This window comes from Dendropsophus ebraccatus, chromosome 8 (genome assembly GCF_027789765.1).
Source record: "Dendropsophus ebraccatus isolate aDenEbr1 chromosome 8, aDenEbr1.pat, whole genome shotgun sequence".
NCBI classification, from domain to species: Eukaryota; Metazoa; Chordata; class Amphibia; order Anura; family Hylidae; genus Dendropsophus; species Dendropsophus ebraccatus.
In genome coordinates, this window is record NC_091461.1 from 94,435,841 (window position 1) to 94,451,946 (window position 16,106).

Below are 16,106 nucleotides of genomic sequence, written 5' to 3' on the forward strand. Positions count from 1 at the left end.
ACTTTTACGAACAGCGCAAACACAAACTTTTTTTCTGGATGCAAAAATTAAGTCTGTCATTGGGAAGTACAATTAGTAGCACAAAAAATAAGGGTTCATGTGGGTCTGTAAGTGAAAAAATACAAGCACTATGGCACGAGGAGGGAAAAAAATGAAAGCACAAAAATGAAAATTGGCTCCGCCCTTAAAGGGTTAATACTATTATTTTACTGTGTCATTATAAAAATAACGGTCGTTATTTTGCCTAGAAAACATTGTCGGAACATAGCCTTACAATGATTTTTACTTGAAAAGGCTATGTTCACATGCAGTATTTCTCTCAGTATTTTGGTCAGTATTTCTTTAACCAAAACCAGGAGTGGGTTGAAAGCACAAAAATTGTGCAAATTTTTCCATTATATTTTTCTATGTCAATTCCACTCCTGATTTTGACAACAAATACTGGCCAATATACTGAAGGTCGCGTCAAAACACGTCCGTTAGTCAATACACCATGGCCGGCATTCCATTGACTTCCAGGCAGCTGAATGTAATTTTGTAAAAACGGAGTTATTTTAAATGTATTTAGCGTCTTCCTTTTCTCGTTTTTTTACACTGTGAGGACATAGCCACTTACCAAAATACTGTGTGAGAACATAGCCTGAGGCCACAACAACACCACGTCTGTTTTTTCCAGTTTGACAGACATTTTTTGGATGGCCCTCTTTTTGCTGCCAGATAATGACAGCCATTTCAAAACAATGGTTGTTATTTGTGGAGTAGCGGCCATTGGTTTGAAATAGCAGACATTATTTGGCCGCAATAGTAAATGCACGAAGAGAGGGTTCAGCCATGTGTTAGGCTCCGTGCAGAAGGAATAGATAGGGTGCTTGCCACAATAGGAAAAGTCTCTGGGAAATACACTGTCCACGTTCTCACAAAAAGCAGGACAAACAAGGTGCGGACATTATTAAGGCAGACGCCAAGCAGGTGGCAGCAGAGTGGTAACAGTCTGTTTTGCGGTGTAATGCTTCTACGGTCCGTAGAAGCGTTACACCGCAAAACAGACTGTTACCACTTACCTGCTTGGCACCTGCCTTAATAATGTCTGCACCTTGTTTGTCCTGCTTTTTGTGATTAAATAAAAGCTACGAAATATTCATTGAATGGTGAGTGCTACCCAAAATTATGGCCATCTAAAAAAACAGGCGTCAAACAACCAAAAAAGACATTGCGTGGTTGAGGCCTAACACTGTACTATACTATGTTCACATTTGTGTTATGGGTTTTGTTTTTAGTGGAGGACACATCAATGTGCTGGATAGGTCATACTACTGGTCCCAACAGTGGACCCCATTCACTATGATTGAGGTCAATCTCGGTTCCATTAAGGTTATGTACTGACTTTATATGCAGCGCTACTCTTGCCATTAAATTAGACAGAGTTGCCAACAAAGGTTCCAACTGGAGCCCATGATATTTTTTATTTTCTCTTTCCCTGCAGAAATGTTTTACAGTTTAATAATATTATTTTACAGTGTCCATTGTTATCATGGCTTTACATGATACATCAGCAACTAATGGAAACGTGGAAAATGGCATCCCAGCATCATCTCAGATGACCGCTCCTCAAGTTGTTCCCCAAACACAGAATGGTAGCAATGCACCACCAAAGACAATTGTACCTAATGCTCAGCAAAGTAATATTAACCCATTGAATACAGGGCCCATTCCGACTCTGATTTGTAATGCCCCTCTCACACTTACAGTGCCTCAAAAAGCAGAACCGGCACTTTACCACCAGACTTTTCTGAGGGCAAAACCAAAGGCTTTAGGGGTAAGTGATGCATATAGAGTTATCTGGTTTGACAGTAAAATGTTTTTGCTATATAATCTTCACATGTATGAAATTTTAACATAAAGAGTTATTTAAAGTTTTGAACTTTCAACTTTTTGTTCCCCCTGCTGCCAATTTTCTTCACATTGCACAACGCTTCTGGTGTCACATTGCATAACACTTCTTTCCTGTCGGGTTGGCACATGCACTGCCAATGATTTTATGTCCCTGTCTTTACAACTTTCAAAATCTAAATCAGCAGTAGATGTGATATAAAGCAAGTTTGCAATTTACATTCATTATTTTTTTATTTTAATTTTAGTTATCATGGAAAACACGGCACTTTCTGTGTTAGGACTCTTTTTTTTTAAGTGTCTAAACACAGGAAGTCCTGTGCTTCCCACGTTATCTAAGCGCTCACAAGTTCTGACCACCCTTCACACCCTCCCCCTCTTCTCTTCCCCTCACCCTTCCTACTCTTACAAAATTCACTGATGTATTACATATTACTATCCTGGAATGTACATAGTTTTTACTTTTGTTAATTTTTGTTAATCTTACTAGGCTTTTCCGAACATGCCTTTGCGAATTCAATCCTTGTTTTCAAACCTACTCTTGTGTACCATATTTGTTTTAACTACATGACTGTACGGGCCTGCATGCCTTTTTTTTTAAATACACTGTCACTCATTGTCTTTTCTTGTTCGCTGGATACAATTCTGTCAAACCTTCTTTTGTAAAGAAAAAAAAAGGTAAAATAAATAAAAAGAAAATTGAAAAAAAAGACAATCATTTGATTGATGGACACATTGAGCCGTGACTCTCTGCACTGTTTTTCAGCCAGACTAAAAAGCTGCCATCAGGAGACTGAACCTGTTAAGTAGAGATGAGAGAATTTACATTACAAAGCCAAGTGCTTCATTTGCAGCCAGCTTATACTCCGACTGCATTTGATCTCCGTGCCGCCACTCCATCCCAGGTGCCTGGAAAAGCTGGATCCGGTCCTGGGAATCTGAAAGAAGTTTCCCGGGACTTGATCTACTTTTTCCCGGCTTCTAGGGTGGAGTAGCGTAGAGATCAAAGGCAGCCGATGTATAAGCCGACTGTGGACCAAACAAAGCACCTTGCTTCGTTTGCAATGTAAATTTGCTAATTTCTGCTGGTAAGTTCAGCATGATAACAAAAAACAATTCCTGTAAATTGCAAATTTGCTTCATATCACATCTGTTAATTTTGATTTTGAAAGTTATAACGACAGTGGAACTTTAATGATTTCACTTTAAGCCTATGTTCACACATGGTGAAAGAACGTCCGCCATTTGAAAGAACAGACGTTCTCATTCTTTAATGATTAACAATAAAGTCTATGGAAACAACAGCCATTGGTTCACACAATGCATAACAGCGGACATTATTTTATGTTGCTCACTAGAGATAAGCGAACTGAATCTGTCGAACCCGGGTTTTTAAGATATTTTAGGACAGTAGCATAAGCATGGGATTATCCCTGATCCCTTTTATTAATATTATTACAGGTCACAGTCTCCCCCCTATTCACGGCTACTGCCCTTCAATATACTGTAGTGTAGCAGGCTTGTCCAAAGCACGAGAAGAACCAAGACCCGCCTCCCCTCAAGGGAACAAAAGTTTACAAAGACTGGAATCAAAATTCTTTCATTTTAGGGGAGCATGATGCTCCAATCAGAGACCCTGGCCCTGCCCTAGTGGGAGGAAACAGCTCAGAAGCAGTTAGCATGGCGAGCAGAGAGCAGCACCGTGAGGGCGCTCCCGCACAAGCCACAACCAACACACCTCAGGGTACTACAGCCGTCTCAAGTGAGATGTCTAACTTCTCCTCCGGATCCTCCACCCATAGCTCATCTCTAATCGCCATGTCCGTAACAGCACTGGCAGTAAAATGATCACATAATTAAACCTGCACTGTGACAGCAGAAAATGAAAATAGGAAAAACTGCTTAAGTTATAGTTTTTTCATGAAAGGCTGCAGGCTACAGCCAATCAAGGATGCACTGGCCCTTTAAATCTAAGTGAGCCGGTGCGCCTGCTGACAGCGGAGGAGTGGAGCAGGAGCGTTGATCCATGAGTCACCCTGCAGGGCCAGAGAGATGGCTGAGGCCGTGACCGATATAGTGAAATATAGCTCCTGTTGCCTCTCGAACCTATATTCTGCAATACTACCACTAATATAGATGCAATTCTTCTCCTATTATAATGAGGTTTATTTTGGTTTGGTCCATTTCAAACCTAAACTTTATGACAAATTTAAATTTTTTAAACTGTCCTTTTACCTTCATTTTTTTTACCTATATTGAATGGTACTTTGAAATAGCTACACCGAAAAAGATGTCAAAAGGTGGCCATGGCAAACATAAAATCTACCAGCGGCTGTCATTGAAATTACAGCTGCCAAAGTATGTTAATGTCCGTTATTGGATACTCTAAATAGCAGCTGTGGTTTTGAGCATCAAATAACGGCTGTTGAAAAACATTGCGTGAACATAGTCCAAGCCTCACTGTGACAAGGCTAGGGTGCACCACAATGCACCCTAGTTCATGTCCTTCTCTGGGTCACTGCAAATGTATTTTGTATTATCATGCTTACTTGTATTATGAGTTACCATGCTGTATAACAAAGCTGTACTTACCAGAGATCCAGGTCCAGTCTTGTGATGGCAGATTTTTAGACTTGTGCTGGTTGAAAAAAAAAAGACTAAACACAGGAATTCCGGCCAGTACAGAGAGTCACGGCTCAATGTGTCCATCAATCACATGACTGCCTTCTCTCTGAATGCAAATCACCTGGGAAACATGGGACTTCCTGTTTTTAGACTCTTTGGGGAAAAAAAGAGTCAGAACACAGGAAGTGCTGTGTTTTCCATGATAAAAAAAAAAAATGATTTTGAAAGTTTTAACGACAGCTACACTTTAAATGTTTTTCAGCTGCCCGAGCATATATAAAAAAAAAAAAAAAAAAAAAAAAAAAATCCCCAGGCAAACAATGTAAATTGGTGAAATAGTTGGACCGTGAACCCACAAAGCTATTACCCCCATAGGCCCAATGTACCCAAGCCTGTCAGATTACTTAGCATCCATGTCGCATGTCGTTTTTATCTTTAGAGTTCAGATTAATTTTCAGCTATTAACTTAAAACAAAAATCCGATGTCTGTGATTTTTGTACGATTTTTGTGGAATTGTCACAATTGTTAAATAAATAGAAAAAAAAATACCTGAAAATGTTAAGGATAAAAAATTTGCATTACTTTAACTGTGAAAATAGAAAATGGACAGGCACTTCCTGGTGTGGTATGTTAGATAAATGAACATGCTCATGCAGATTAGTGAATGATCCCACTCACCTGATGTGGTTGTGCAATACCAGAGTGTGTGCAAATAAAGCAGGGATCTCAATCGGGACCAGGCAGATAAAAGAGGACTTCCTCATAAGGTAAAAGCACAACCAGCCAAAGATATAAAATAAATGTGAATAGGACATAAACATGCGTAGCATAAAGATGTATTTAATAAATAACAATGCGTTTCAGCTTAGTGTTATCTCATAGAGCCTTCATCGATTTCATCGTTACCTGATGAAGGCTCTATGAGATAACACTGAGCTGAAACGTGTTTTTTTTTTTTTAATTAAAAACATTTTTATGCTATGCATGTTTATTTCCTATTTACATTTAGCGGCATACGTGTATTTTTATTTTATATCTTTGGCTGGTTGCGCTTTTACTTTCTGAGGAAGTCCCCTTTTATCTGCCTGGTCCGGGTCCATGTCCCTGCTTCATGACCTTAACTAACATTAATTCTCTTTTTCTTTTCTTTTTCTAAGATTGTGCTGATTATTTCTGCCCTCCTACAGATTGGACTAGGATTTGGATTATGGGGTGAATTTACTGTTATTTACTGTTATACCTACGATAGCTTTGTTTCCTTCTGGGGAGCAACAATTGTAAGTATTAAGCCCATTCTGGTTAAAAAAAAAAATCCGCACTAGATTCCTTGGTCTACAATACAGATGAGCGTGACTTTAACATGTTCAAATCCGAATGTTCGACATTTGAATACCAGTGGTTGAAGAAGTTGGATGCAGCTCTATGGAGTTCTGAAAAACATGAATACAGCCATAGGCCATGGGTTGTACCTATGTTTTCCTGGACTCCCTAGGGCTGCATCCAACTTCTTCAATCACTGGTTTTCGAATGCTTAATGATTCTAAATTTTGCATGGCGTTTTTTTTGGTGGTGGTCGTGGTAGTGATGTTGGGGGCTTGGGGGAAAAAAACCCTGCCAGCATTATTTTCAGTTTTGACAGTTTTTTTTATTTGATGCATATTAGTAAAGTATTTTTTTTAACCCACTTTTTTTTTTTATTATGTTATGTTATTCTTTCATCATGTGACTCTAGGAATTCTGTTGAAGAATTGGGGTAAAAAAAAAAAAAGCCAGGAAAAATACCAACATACATAAAGATATGGTGTTTTTTTTCTGGTGGTTTTCTCTCTATAGAAGTTTATAGGAGAAAAAAAACACCACTATTTGAAGAAAAGCCAAGTAGCAAAAAAAGAAAAAAAAAAGGGGGGGGGACAAATTGCAATGAAAGAATACAGGTTATATAATAATACAGAATCAGAATTAGACATAAGCAAACTTTTCAAAAATTCGGTTCGGTGGGTTCGCATATTTATGTTGTAAAATTTGTATCCGTCCAAACCAAACATTAAAACAGCTTAATAATTGCAGGCATTTAGCTGCTGTATTCACTCATCTATACCTACCAGTGTGCGCTCCCCCTGTGTCCTTCTCAGGTCTCCGGTGTCTTCAGCCGCCGCCAACCTAACTAACCAGTCACTTAAAACATGAAAGTATTGTGGCCAGTGACTGGCTGGGCGCACTGTCACTCTTGTGACACCAGGGAAGTGCGGACAGGTTTTTGTTTTTGAGATTTGTGTCCACCATCTTTCCAAACTTGTTGCAAACTTTTTGCAAAGTTTGCAATGATTCTGGGTTCGAGAACTTTGCTTTGCTCATCTCTAACCAAGATGTTCACATGGAAAAAAAACCATGGCAAATTTACCTTTGAAATGGAAAGGGCTTGTGTCAGTACACAAGCCCCATGTTGTCACTGAACCATTCAGTTGATCCCAAGGTCATCATAATTCTGTTATATACTTGCAGGTTATCATTGCTGGATCTCTGTCAATTACTGCTGGCAAAATAAAAAAATTAAGTCTGGTGAGTTATGAAATGTTTGCTTAATATCATTGACATACATGGATAAGATAACATACGGCTGTTTTTTTTCTCCTGATTTAGTTCCGACATAAAGGACAGCTGTGTGCACAGAATGTATACATTAAAGAGGGTCAGATAACACTCCTGACATTGTAAGGCCTTATTCACACATCCCTAGTTCTGTCTGTACTGTGCCAAATAAAAGCACATGTTGTAGTGTGGACCAGGAGTGTTCTGTAAAGCACAGAGCACTACAGATGCACATTCCGTTTCAGGCTGAACTATGGATGTGTGAATGTGGCCCACTGGGATCAAAGATGACGATAAAGGAGAACTCCGGGCATAAAGTAAAAATCCAGACAAGGCTGGAAGTGGCGGTAACATAATAAATAAGCTATCCTCATGCTCCCTACTGCTCGTTTTCAGCTTCTGGCCTCCAGTTTCTCCAGGCCTTCTGTATCATTACGACCAGGCGGTAAATGCCCTCTCAGGGCCAGTCAGTGACTGCAGAGGTGTCCCCCCCACTGATTGGCTGAGTGAGCATTTCTGCCGTGCTCCCCTGGGCAGTTAACCCCATAGGCGCCACGGTCCATGGGACTGCAGCGTCTATGGGGAATCTGGAGAGAGATCTGGTCCCTCCTATCCCCCTTCAACCCCCCCCAAGAGCCGCGCGAGCATTCGTGTGGATCCAGGAGGGTTTCCATAGCAACCCAGGCGCTGCTATGTTATATACTGATAAGGCCCCTGCACTGAGGCAGGGGTCTAATTGTATGAATGAGCTGTCGTTATAACGTTCAAAAGTAGATGTGATATAAAGCAAGTTTTCAATTTACATTCATTATTATTATTTTTTTTAGTTATCATGGAAAACACGGCACTTCCTGTTTTTTGACTCTTTTTTTTTCTCGAAAAACAGTCAGAAAACAGGAAGCCCTGTGTGTCCCAGGTCATGTGATCGGCACAGAGAAGGCAGTCATATGACTGATGGACATATTGAGCCGTGACTCTCTGAACTGGCCAGAATTCTTGGGTTTAGTCTGTTTTTTTTCCGACCAGCACAAGTCAGAAAATCTGTCTTCAGGAGACTGGACCTGAATTTCTGGTAAGTGAACTTTGTTTTACAGCAAAAATAATGAATGTTTATTGTAAACTTGCTTAAATTGGCACTTTCAGCAGTTTCTTCCCAGAGAACCTGCTGATATATTCTCTGGGACCTCAGTAATATATTGCAGTTATTTGCACCCCTCCCGGACCCCCCATTGTTTGTAAAATCGCTAAATGCACTTATGCAAATTACTTGCTTAAGGACATTTAGGGTGTTGCTCGGGCATGAATATGCGTAGTGGGCGGGATGGCAGGAGGCGGGCTGGGCGGGGCACAGCGATGCTCTCCGGCCCCGAGCAACGCCCTAAATGCTCTTAAGGGTATAAACCCACACACCGTATATGCAGCAGATATGCAACAAATACGCAGCAGATTTGTTGGTACAGATTTGATGCTGTGTTCAGTTATTTAGATCTAATCTGCTGCGATTTTGCTGCGAGTTTGCTGCGAGTTTGCTGCGTATCGCAGCAGTAAATATGCTGCATATACGGTGTGTGGGTTTATACCCTAAGCAAGTAATTTGCCTAAGAGCATTTAGCGATTTTACAAACAATGCGGGGTAGGAGAGGGGTGAAACTAACTCTAATATGCTACTGAGGTCCTCTGCTACTGCGGCATATCAGCAGGTTCTCTGGGAAGAACCTGTTGATAGTGCCGCTTTAACCCCTTAGGGACCAAGCCTATTTGAGCCTTAATGACCAGGCTCATTTTTCTAAATCTGACCTGTCTCACTTTATGCACTTATAGCTCAGTGATGCTTTAACATATGCTAGCAATTCTGAATTTTTTTTTTTTTTTGTAACATATGGTACTTTATATTAGTGGCAAAATTTGGTCACTATCTTTTGTGTTTTTTGTGAATAACATAAAAATATCATGAAAAATTTGAAAAATTTGCACTTTACAAACTTTGAAATTCTCTACTTCTAAAAAAAGAAAGTTGTATCACATAAATTAGTTACTAGGTCACATTACCAATATGTCCTCTTTATTCTGGCAAAATTTCGTAAACATATTTTACTTTTCTTGGGTGTTACAGGGCTTAGAAATTCAGTGCAGATTTTGCTGTACAAGTTTTCAGACGCCAGGTGCGTTTGCAGTGCCCCTGTAGTGCAAGAGAAGTGAAACCCCCCCAAAAGTCAGCCCATTTTGGAAAGTACACCCCTCAAAGAATACGTCTTGGTGTGCGGTGAGCATTTTGACCCCACAGGTATTAGAAGAAAGTATTCAAAATTAGACAGTAAAAATGAAAAACTAGAATTTTTCCAATAATATGTTTGTTTAGTTTGACATTTCTCAACGTCACAAGGAAAGGGAGAAAAAACGCACCCCAAAATTTGTAACGCAGGTTCTCCTGAGTACAATGGTACCCCATATGTGGGCATAAACCACTGTATGGGCACACAGCGGGGCTCAGAAGGAAGGGAGCGCCAATTAGCATTTTCAGTGCAGATTTTGCTGTAGAAGTTTCTGAGCGCCAGGTGCGTTTGCAAAGCACCTGTAATGTCAGCAGAGTGAAACCCCCATAAGTCACCCCATTTTGGAAAGTGCACCCCTCAAAGAATACATTTTGGTGTGCGGTAAACATTTTGACCCCACAGGTATTAGAGGAAAGTATTCAAAATTAGACAGTAAAAATTAAAAACTAGAATTTTTCCAATAATATGTTTGTTTAGTTTGAAATTTATCAACTTCACAAGGAAAGGGAGAAAAATCGCACCCCAAAATCTGTAACGCAGGTTCTCCTGAGTACAACAGTACCCCATATGTGGGTATAAACCACTGTATGGGCACACAGCGGGGCTCAGAGGGGAAGGAGCGCCAATTAGCATTTTCAGTGCAGATTTTGCTGAACAAGTTTCCGAGCACCAGGTGTGTTTGCAGTGCCCCTGTAGTGTCCGCAGAAGAGAAACCCCCCAAAAGTCACCTCATTTTGGAAAGGGCACCCCTCAAAGAAGTCATCTTGGGGTGCAGTGAGCATTTTGACCCCATATGTATTAGAGGAAAGGATTCAAAATTGGAAAGTAAAAATGAAAAAAAATGAATTTTTTCAATAATATGTTTGTTTAGTTTCGAATTTCTCAATTTCATGAGAAACAGGAGAGAAAATGCACTGCAAAATTTGTAAAGCAGGTTCTCCTGAGTACAACGGTACCTCATATGTGGGCATAAACCACTGTATGGGCACGCAGCAGGGCTCAGAAGGAAAGGAGCGTCATTTTGCTGGTGCAAAACCGCAGCTAGTATTGGTTATTAGAATAGCGCAGTTGCTAAAAAAAAAAATTTAAAATGAGATTACAGGTAATCTGGGGTAGTGACAGGCAACCTGGGAGTGTTTACTTGCTATTTGGGGTGTTTATGGGCAATCTGGGGTGGTACGAGCAGTCTGTGGCAATCTGGGGTGTTTATGGGCAACCTGGGGGTATTTACTGGCTATCTGGGTTGGTTACGGGCAACCTGGGGTGGTTACGGGCAATCTGGGGGTGTTTACTGGCTATCTAGGGGTGTTTATTGGCTATCTGGGGGTGTTTACTGGTTATCTGGGGTGGTAACGGACAATCTGGGAATGTTTACCGACTATCTAGGGGTGTTTACTGGCTATATGGGATGTAACGGACAATCTGGGGGTGTTTACTGGCTATATGGGGTGGTAACAGACAATCTGGGGGTGTTTACTGGCTATCTGGGGTGGTGACGGGCAATCTGGGGGGGTCACGGGCAATCTGGGGGAGGATTGACAGGTAATCTGGGGTGGGTATGGGCAATCTGGGTTGGTTACAGGCAATCTGTGGCAATCTGTAGTGGTTATGGGTGGCCTGTGGCAATCTGGGGTGGTTACAGGCAATCTGGGGGTGTTAACTGGCTATCTGGGGTGGTTACGGGTAATCTGGGGTGGTTACAAGTAATCTGGGGTGGTTACAGGTAATGTGTGGTGGTTACAGGTAATCTGGGGTGGTTACAGGTAATGTGGAGTGGTTACAGGTATTCTGGGGTGGTTACAGGTAATCTGGGGTGGTTACAAGTAATCTGGGGTGCTTACAGGTAATGCGGAGTGGTTACAGGTAATCTGGGGTGGTTACAGGTAATCTGGGGTGGTTACAGGTAATGCGAGGTGGTTACAGGTAATCCGGGGCACTTGACTTTTTATCCCGTCACCAATGATTTTTGGTGACAGGGGACAAAAAGTGCCGTCAGCATTTGGAACAAGTGATCAGTGGTTTATAGTATATACCGCTGATCACTTGTACCAGGACCACATCGGCTAGTCCCTGATCATTGCCCCATGCTCTCCGCCATCTCTGGTGGTGGAGAGAATGAGAGTTTGATCTTTAAGGGTACAAACACACTTGCTGTATCCGCAGCGAGTTTTTGGCAGCGTATTCGCAGCAAGACTAGCTGAGGATCACGGCCATGTGTACTCAATGTACATTCCTGCTGCGAGTTTGTCCGCAGCTCGCCCCGTTAACTCCCCGGCCGCCGGAGACTATACGTCACCTGATCCCGGCTACGGGGCTCCCGACGTCTTCACGGCCCGTTCAGCCAATCAGTGCTGCGGTGGGGCAGCGCACTGATTGGCCGAGCCGGACGTGGCGGGAATCAGCAAAGGACCAGGTGATGTATAGTCGGGACCAGGTGATGTATAGTCTCCGGCGGCTGGGAGGTTAACGGGTCGGCCTTTGGACAAACTCGCAGCAGGGATGTACATGCGAGTTTGTCTGCCATTGAGAACACAGGGCTGGGATCCTCAGCAAGTCTCGCTGCGAATATGCAGCGAGAAACTTGCTGCGGATACGGCAAATGTGTTTGTACCCTAAGGAATTAATCACTGTGAACACTAAGGTTATTCCTGGGGGTCAGAGGGGGGGACATGTGTTCATCTCCTCTCACTGTGGATTAACGGTGAGAGGACATGAAAGCATGCAGTGCCCGTTACCGGTGGCCGCCGTTATACTGGTAATAACGGCAATTGTTGGTGCGGGGACTGGCCGGGACTGACCCCACATTCTGCCCCAACTTCTCAGCGACCTCCAGTAGCTGAGAGGAGGGGGCTGCGGGCCTGCTGCACTATTCTGCACCATCGCCATAGAGAGCTGATGGCAGCAGAATAGAGCCCATTAGTGATCGCCTTAAAAATCCGTATCGGCGGTCACTCATAACATAATAAATGTATTCTCTGGGTCACTACGGTTACGGCGATACCACATTTGTGTAGTTTTTTTTTAACTATTACTGCTTTGGCGCAATAGAAACTATCTTCCTAGCAAAAACCCACAAAAACTGTTGCCACATTGCAAGATCCACAGCGTTCTTATCTTTTGCGCGACAGAGCTGGTTTTGAGCTTATTTTTTCTATTGAGTGTAGTTTCTATTGATACCAAGTTTTATATGTATATGACTTTTTGATCTCTTTTATGACGTATTTTCTAAAGCAGATTGATAAAATACAGCTATTCTGGTACAGTTTTTTTAATTATTTTTTTTTACAGCGTGTGTTGTGCGATATAATTATTGATATTGTTTTATAGATTGGGTCGTTACAGACGTAGCGATACCAAATATCTATATGATTTGTGTTTTTGATCACTTTTATGTAATGTTTTATAGTGTATGGGGAATGTAATGCATTTTTATTTTGGGGGAGGGGGGGACTGGGGGGGATTGTGTTTGGTGCACTTTTTTTTTACTTTTTTACACTAGTGTACATTACTGTATACTAGTACACTAGTGTAACACTGTAACGCCGTTAAAAGGCGTACGCATCGGAATAAAGCCCATTAGTGGCCGCCGTGAAAGGGCAGCACGGCGGTCACTAAGGGGTTAATCTCACATCTACTGTTGATTTAGATTTTGAAAGTTAAAACGACAGTGACACTTTAATTAGTTTTAATTGGCGGCATTTTGCAGTAAATAGCATAATTACAGTAATCAGGCTATTTTTGCCGCAATAGCGTCAACATTACAGCATAAGTTGAGCTATTTTATAGCAATTCATTGCAAAATAGCCCTAATTTAATGCTATGTGTGAACATAGCCTAAAGATGTTTGCACACGTTGGATTTTTTATTGCGTTAATGCAATGAAGGACAGCTAGATGGCCAGTAAATGAGGTCTGACACCCTCCAATAAGTGCTGACAAAGTTTGACGGACCCAATTGTCAATACATTTCCAGGAGGAACAGCAGAAGAACAATATGATGCAATCTTCTTAGCAAGGATGATCCAGAATTATTATTAACACCTATTTCAACCTTATAGAAACTGAAAGCAACTTTGTACCCACAATCTGACCCCCCCCCCCCCCCCCCAAACCGCTTGTACCTTCGGATAGCTGCTTTTAATCCAAGATCTGTCCTGGGGTCCGTTCGGCAGGTGATGCAGTTATTGTCCTAGAAAACAACTTTTAAACTTGCAGCCCTGTGCCCAAAGGCCGGGGCTTAGAATATCTGTGCACCACTCCTCCGTCCCTCCTCCCCACCCTCTTCATCATTAGGAATGCCACTGGAACATTTTCTCCTGTCTGAACATTGCACAGGTGCCTTAACGATCCAGCCCTTGTTCAGTATTCACACAGGTGGGGAATAGGAGGCAATCTGCCTGCAGCATTCCTAATGATGAGAAGGGTGGGGAGGAGAGACAGAGAGGTTGTGCCAGCCTAATGCATACACAATCTAGGCCACGGCCGTTGGACACGGGGCTGCCAGTCTAAAATAGTTTTTTAGGACAATAACTGCATCACCTGCTGAACGGACCCCAGGACAGATCTTGGATTAAAAGCAGCTATCCGAAGGTTCAAGTGGTTTGGGGGTCAGATTGTGGGTACAGAGTCGCTTGAAGGTCCTTTTCCACAGCTGCAAATGAGCAATGATCAGCAAGATCGGCATGTAATTGCACAGACAGCGAGTGGGGAACGAGGAGCAAGGGAGCGCTAACATGGCAAGTCGGCGCTGACTTGTTCCTCAATATCGGGCCATCTAATACAGCCCTAACATCTTCCATAATGAGAACCTCCAAGAACACTATTCTCACAAATGTCCTCTTGTGGCATTATTTGTCCCACAGATTCAGGCAACTCTTGCCTTTACCATTATGGCATCCGTATCCAGTCTTGTTGGAATAGTCCTACCTTGTTTAGATTATGGAAGTCTACACTGCATTCCTCCTAATTTTGGTTCTTCACAAGACTATGAAACGTGCCTGTATGAAAAGGTAAGTCGTTTTTTGCAGTCTTTATTTATCAATATATGTTTATAGCGATACTAAGATTAGACTATTTAATTGCGTTATTGCTGGTTTCACACAAGTGCCCATGCAGTTTTTGAGCCGAAGCCAAGAGTGGATCTGGTAGGAGGATCTATGTAGGAGACATATAAGTGCTTCCTTTATTTTACCCATTACTTTGAATCCACTTCTGGGTTTGGTTTAAAAACTGCTATGGCAAAAAAATACCAACTAGGCTGTGTTTGTGAAGGTTTAAAGGTTCCCATACACCTAATACTTCTATTACTCGCGGTGAGTTGGCCGTCAGTCTACAGAGTTCTCCCGACTGACAGATTATGTCAGTGGAGATAGGGGTCAGATGTTATGGAAAATCCCTGCCCAACCCATTAGTTTTGGGAGAAATAAGCCATAGCCAGAGCTTAGCCATCGGCATGGCAGCATGCTGGATATTCTACCATTTTCCCAATCCTGAGAATAGGCCATCAATCATATTAGCCTAGAAAGCCCCTTCAAGTAAAAATCCCACTACAGCTAGACTCAATAAATTTGCCACTTTGGCTACTGCCTGAGTGCCGCACATTAAAATCTAGACTAGTTATGAGCTGGTGTAGATTGCTGCTATAATTTAACCAGTAACTGGTGTAAACTCTGGTAAATGAGCTGGGTTCTAGAGGCCCCTCCCCCTTTATCACAAAGCTCCGCCCACATAGATTTTTAATAATGCCTTCCGGCGGGGGTCCCGGAGTCTGTGACACAATGATTCACGGGGAGAGGTAAGTAGTGATTGTTTATTATGTTCTCCCCTACCCCTGCCAGATGACAAATTTTTTTAATCCGTTAAATTTATTCACAACTTGGATGATAAAGTTATGCACCACTGACTAGACTGTACACTACACTTTTATATCAAACCATTTTAATCTTTTTCCTTACAGGACAAAGCCTGGGGGATTTTTGCTTGCCTTATTGCAATAAATCTTCAATCATTTGGTATATGCCTTGCCATTGCCGTCTTTGCTTGTCAAGCTGTGAACCAAAATGGAACAAATGTTCCTCAGGTAAGAGCATTATAGAAAGGGTGACTATTGGTGACCATTAGGTTTTTGGGCCAACCATGGCAGCAAAGGTTAACAATACATGGGATACAGAAGCCTTGGTTCTGTCCATTGTAGCAGTGGTGACACTGGGTTACAAAAGTTTCCAGTCATATTGAAAACTGTGCTGCAGTAACCCAGTGCCACCACTAAAATATTAGGGACATTTTTATATGAGATTATTACTTTTCTAATACTGTATGTCTATTGTCTTTCAATACAGGCCTTTATCCTACAGAATGGAGCTGTTTTTTCAGTGGGCCCACAGCCATTCCAGGCCACTGCATCTCCTACCACCACCTTATAATGTCCAACAGGAGCCATAACAACCAAATCTAACCAAATCTAATTCATCATGCTCCACATCTGATTATGACTAACTTTCCCTGTGTAAAAGCAGCCTGAATAAAGTACCTTAAATCGGTATTCCCTTAAACATAACTTTTCATATGTTGCTGCCAATGGCGAGACTAACAATTGATTCCATATTTGCTATTATCTATTCAGTCTCCTTCCTCTAGCTCTGAGCTGCTGCTTTCTGCTAAAGACACAAAAAACTGTGTGTGAGATGCTTTTTCTGTCTCCCCCTCCTCCCCCCTCCCTTCCGAGACGGC

General features: G+C 41.9%; 1 protein-coding gene across 1 annotated transcript; it reads left to right on the top strand.

Moving 5' to 3' along the window:
- Nucleotides 1-1,531: 1,531 nt before the first annotated feature.
- LOC138800085 (membrane-spanning 4-domains subfamily A member 12-like) lies at nt 1,532-15,825 on the top strand. Its single transcript, XM_069981892.1, has 7 exons — nt 1,532-1,634; nt 1,749-1,816; nt 5,674-5,793; nt 7,019-7,075; nt 14,240-14,386; nt 15,334-15,456; nt 15,716-15,825. The coding sequence occupies exons 1-7, from the start codon at nt 1,532-1,534 to the stop codon at nt 15,797-15,799; spliced, it is 702 nt and encodes a 233-aa protein (XP_069837993.1). The 3' UTR covers nt 15,800-15,825.
- The last annotated feature ends 281 nt before the right edge of the window (nt 15,826-16,106 follow it).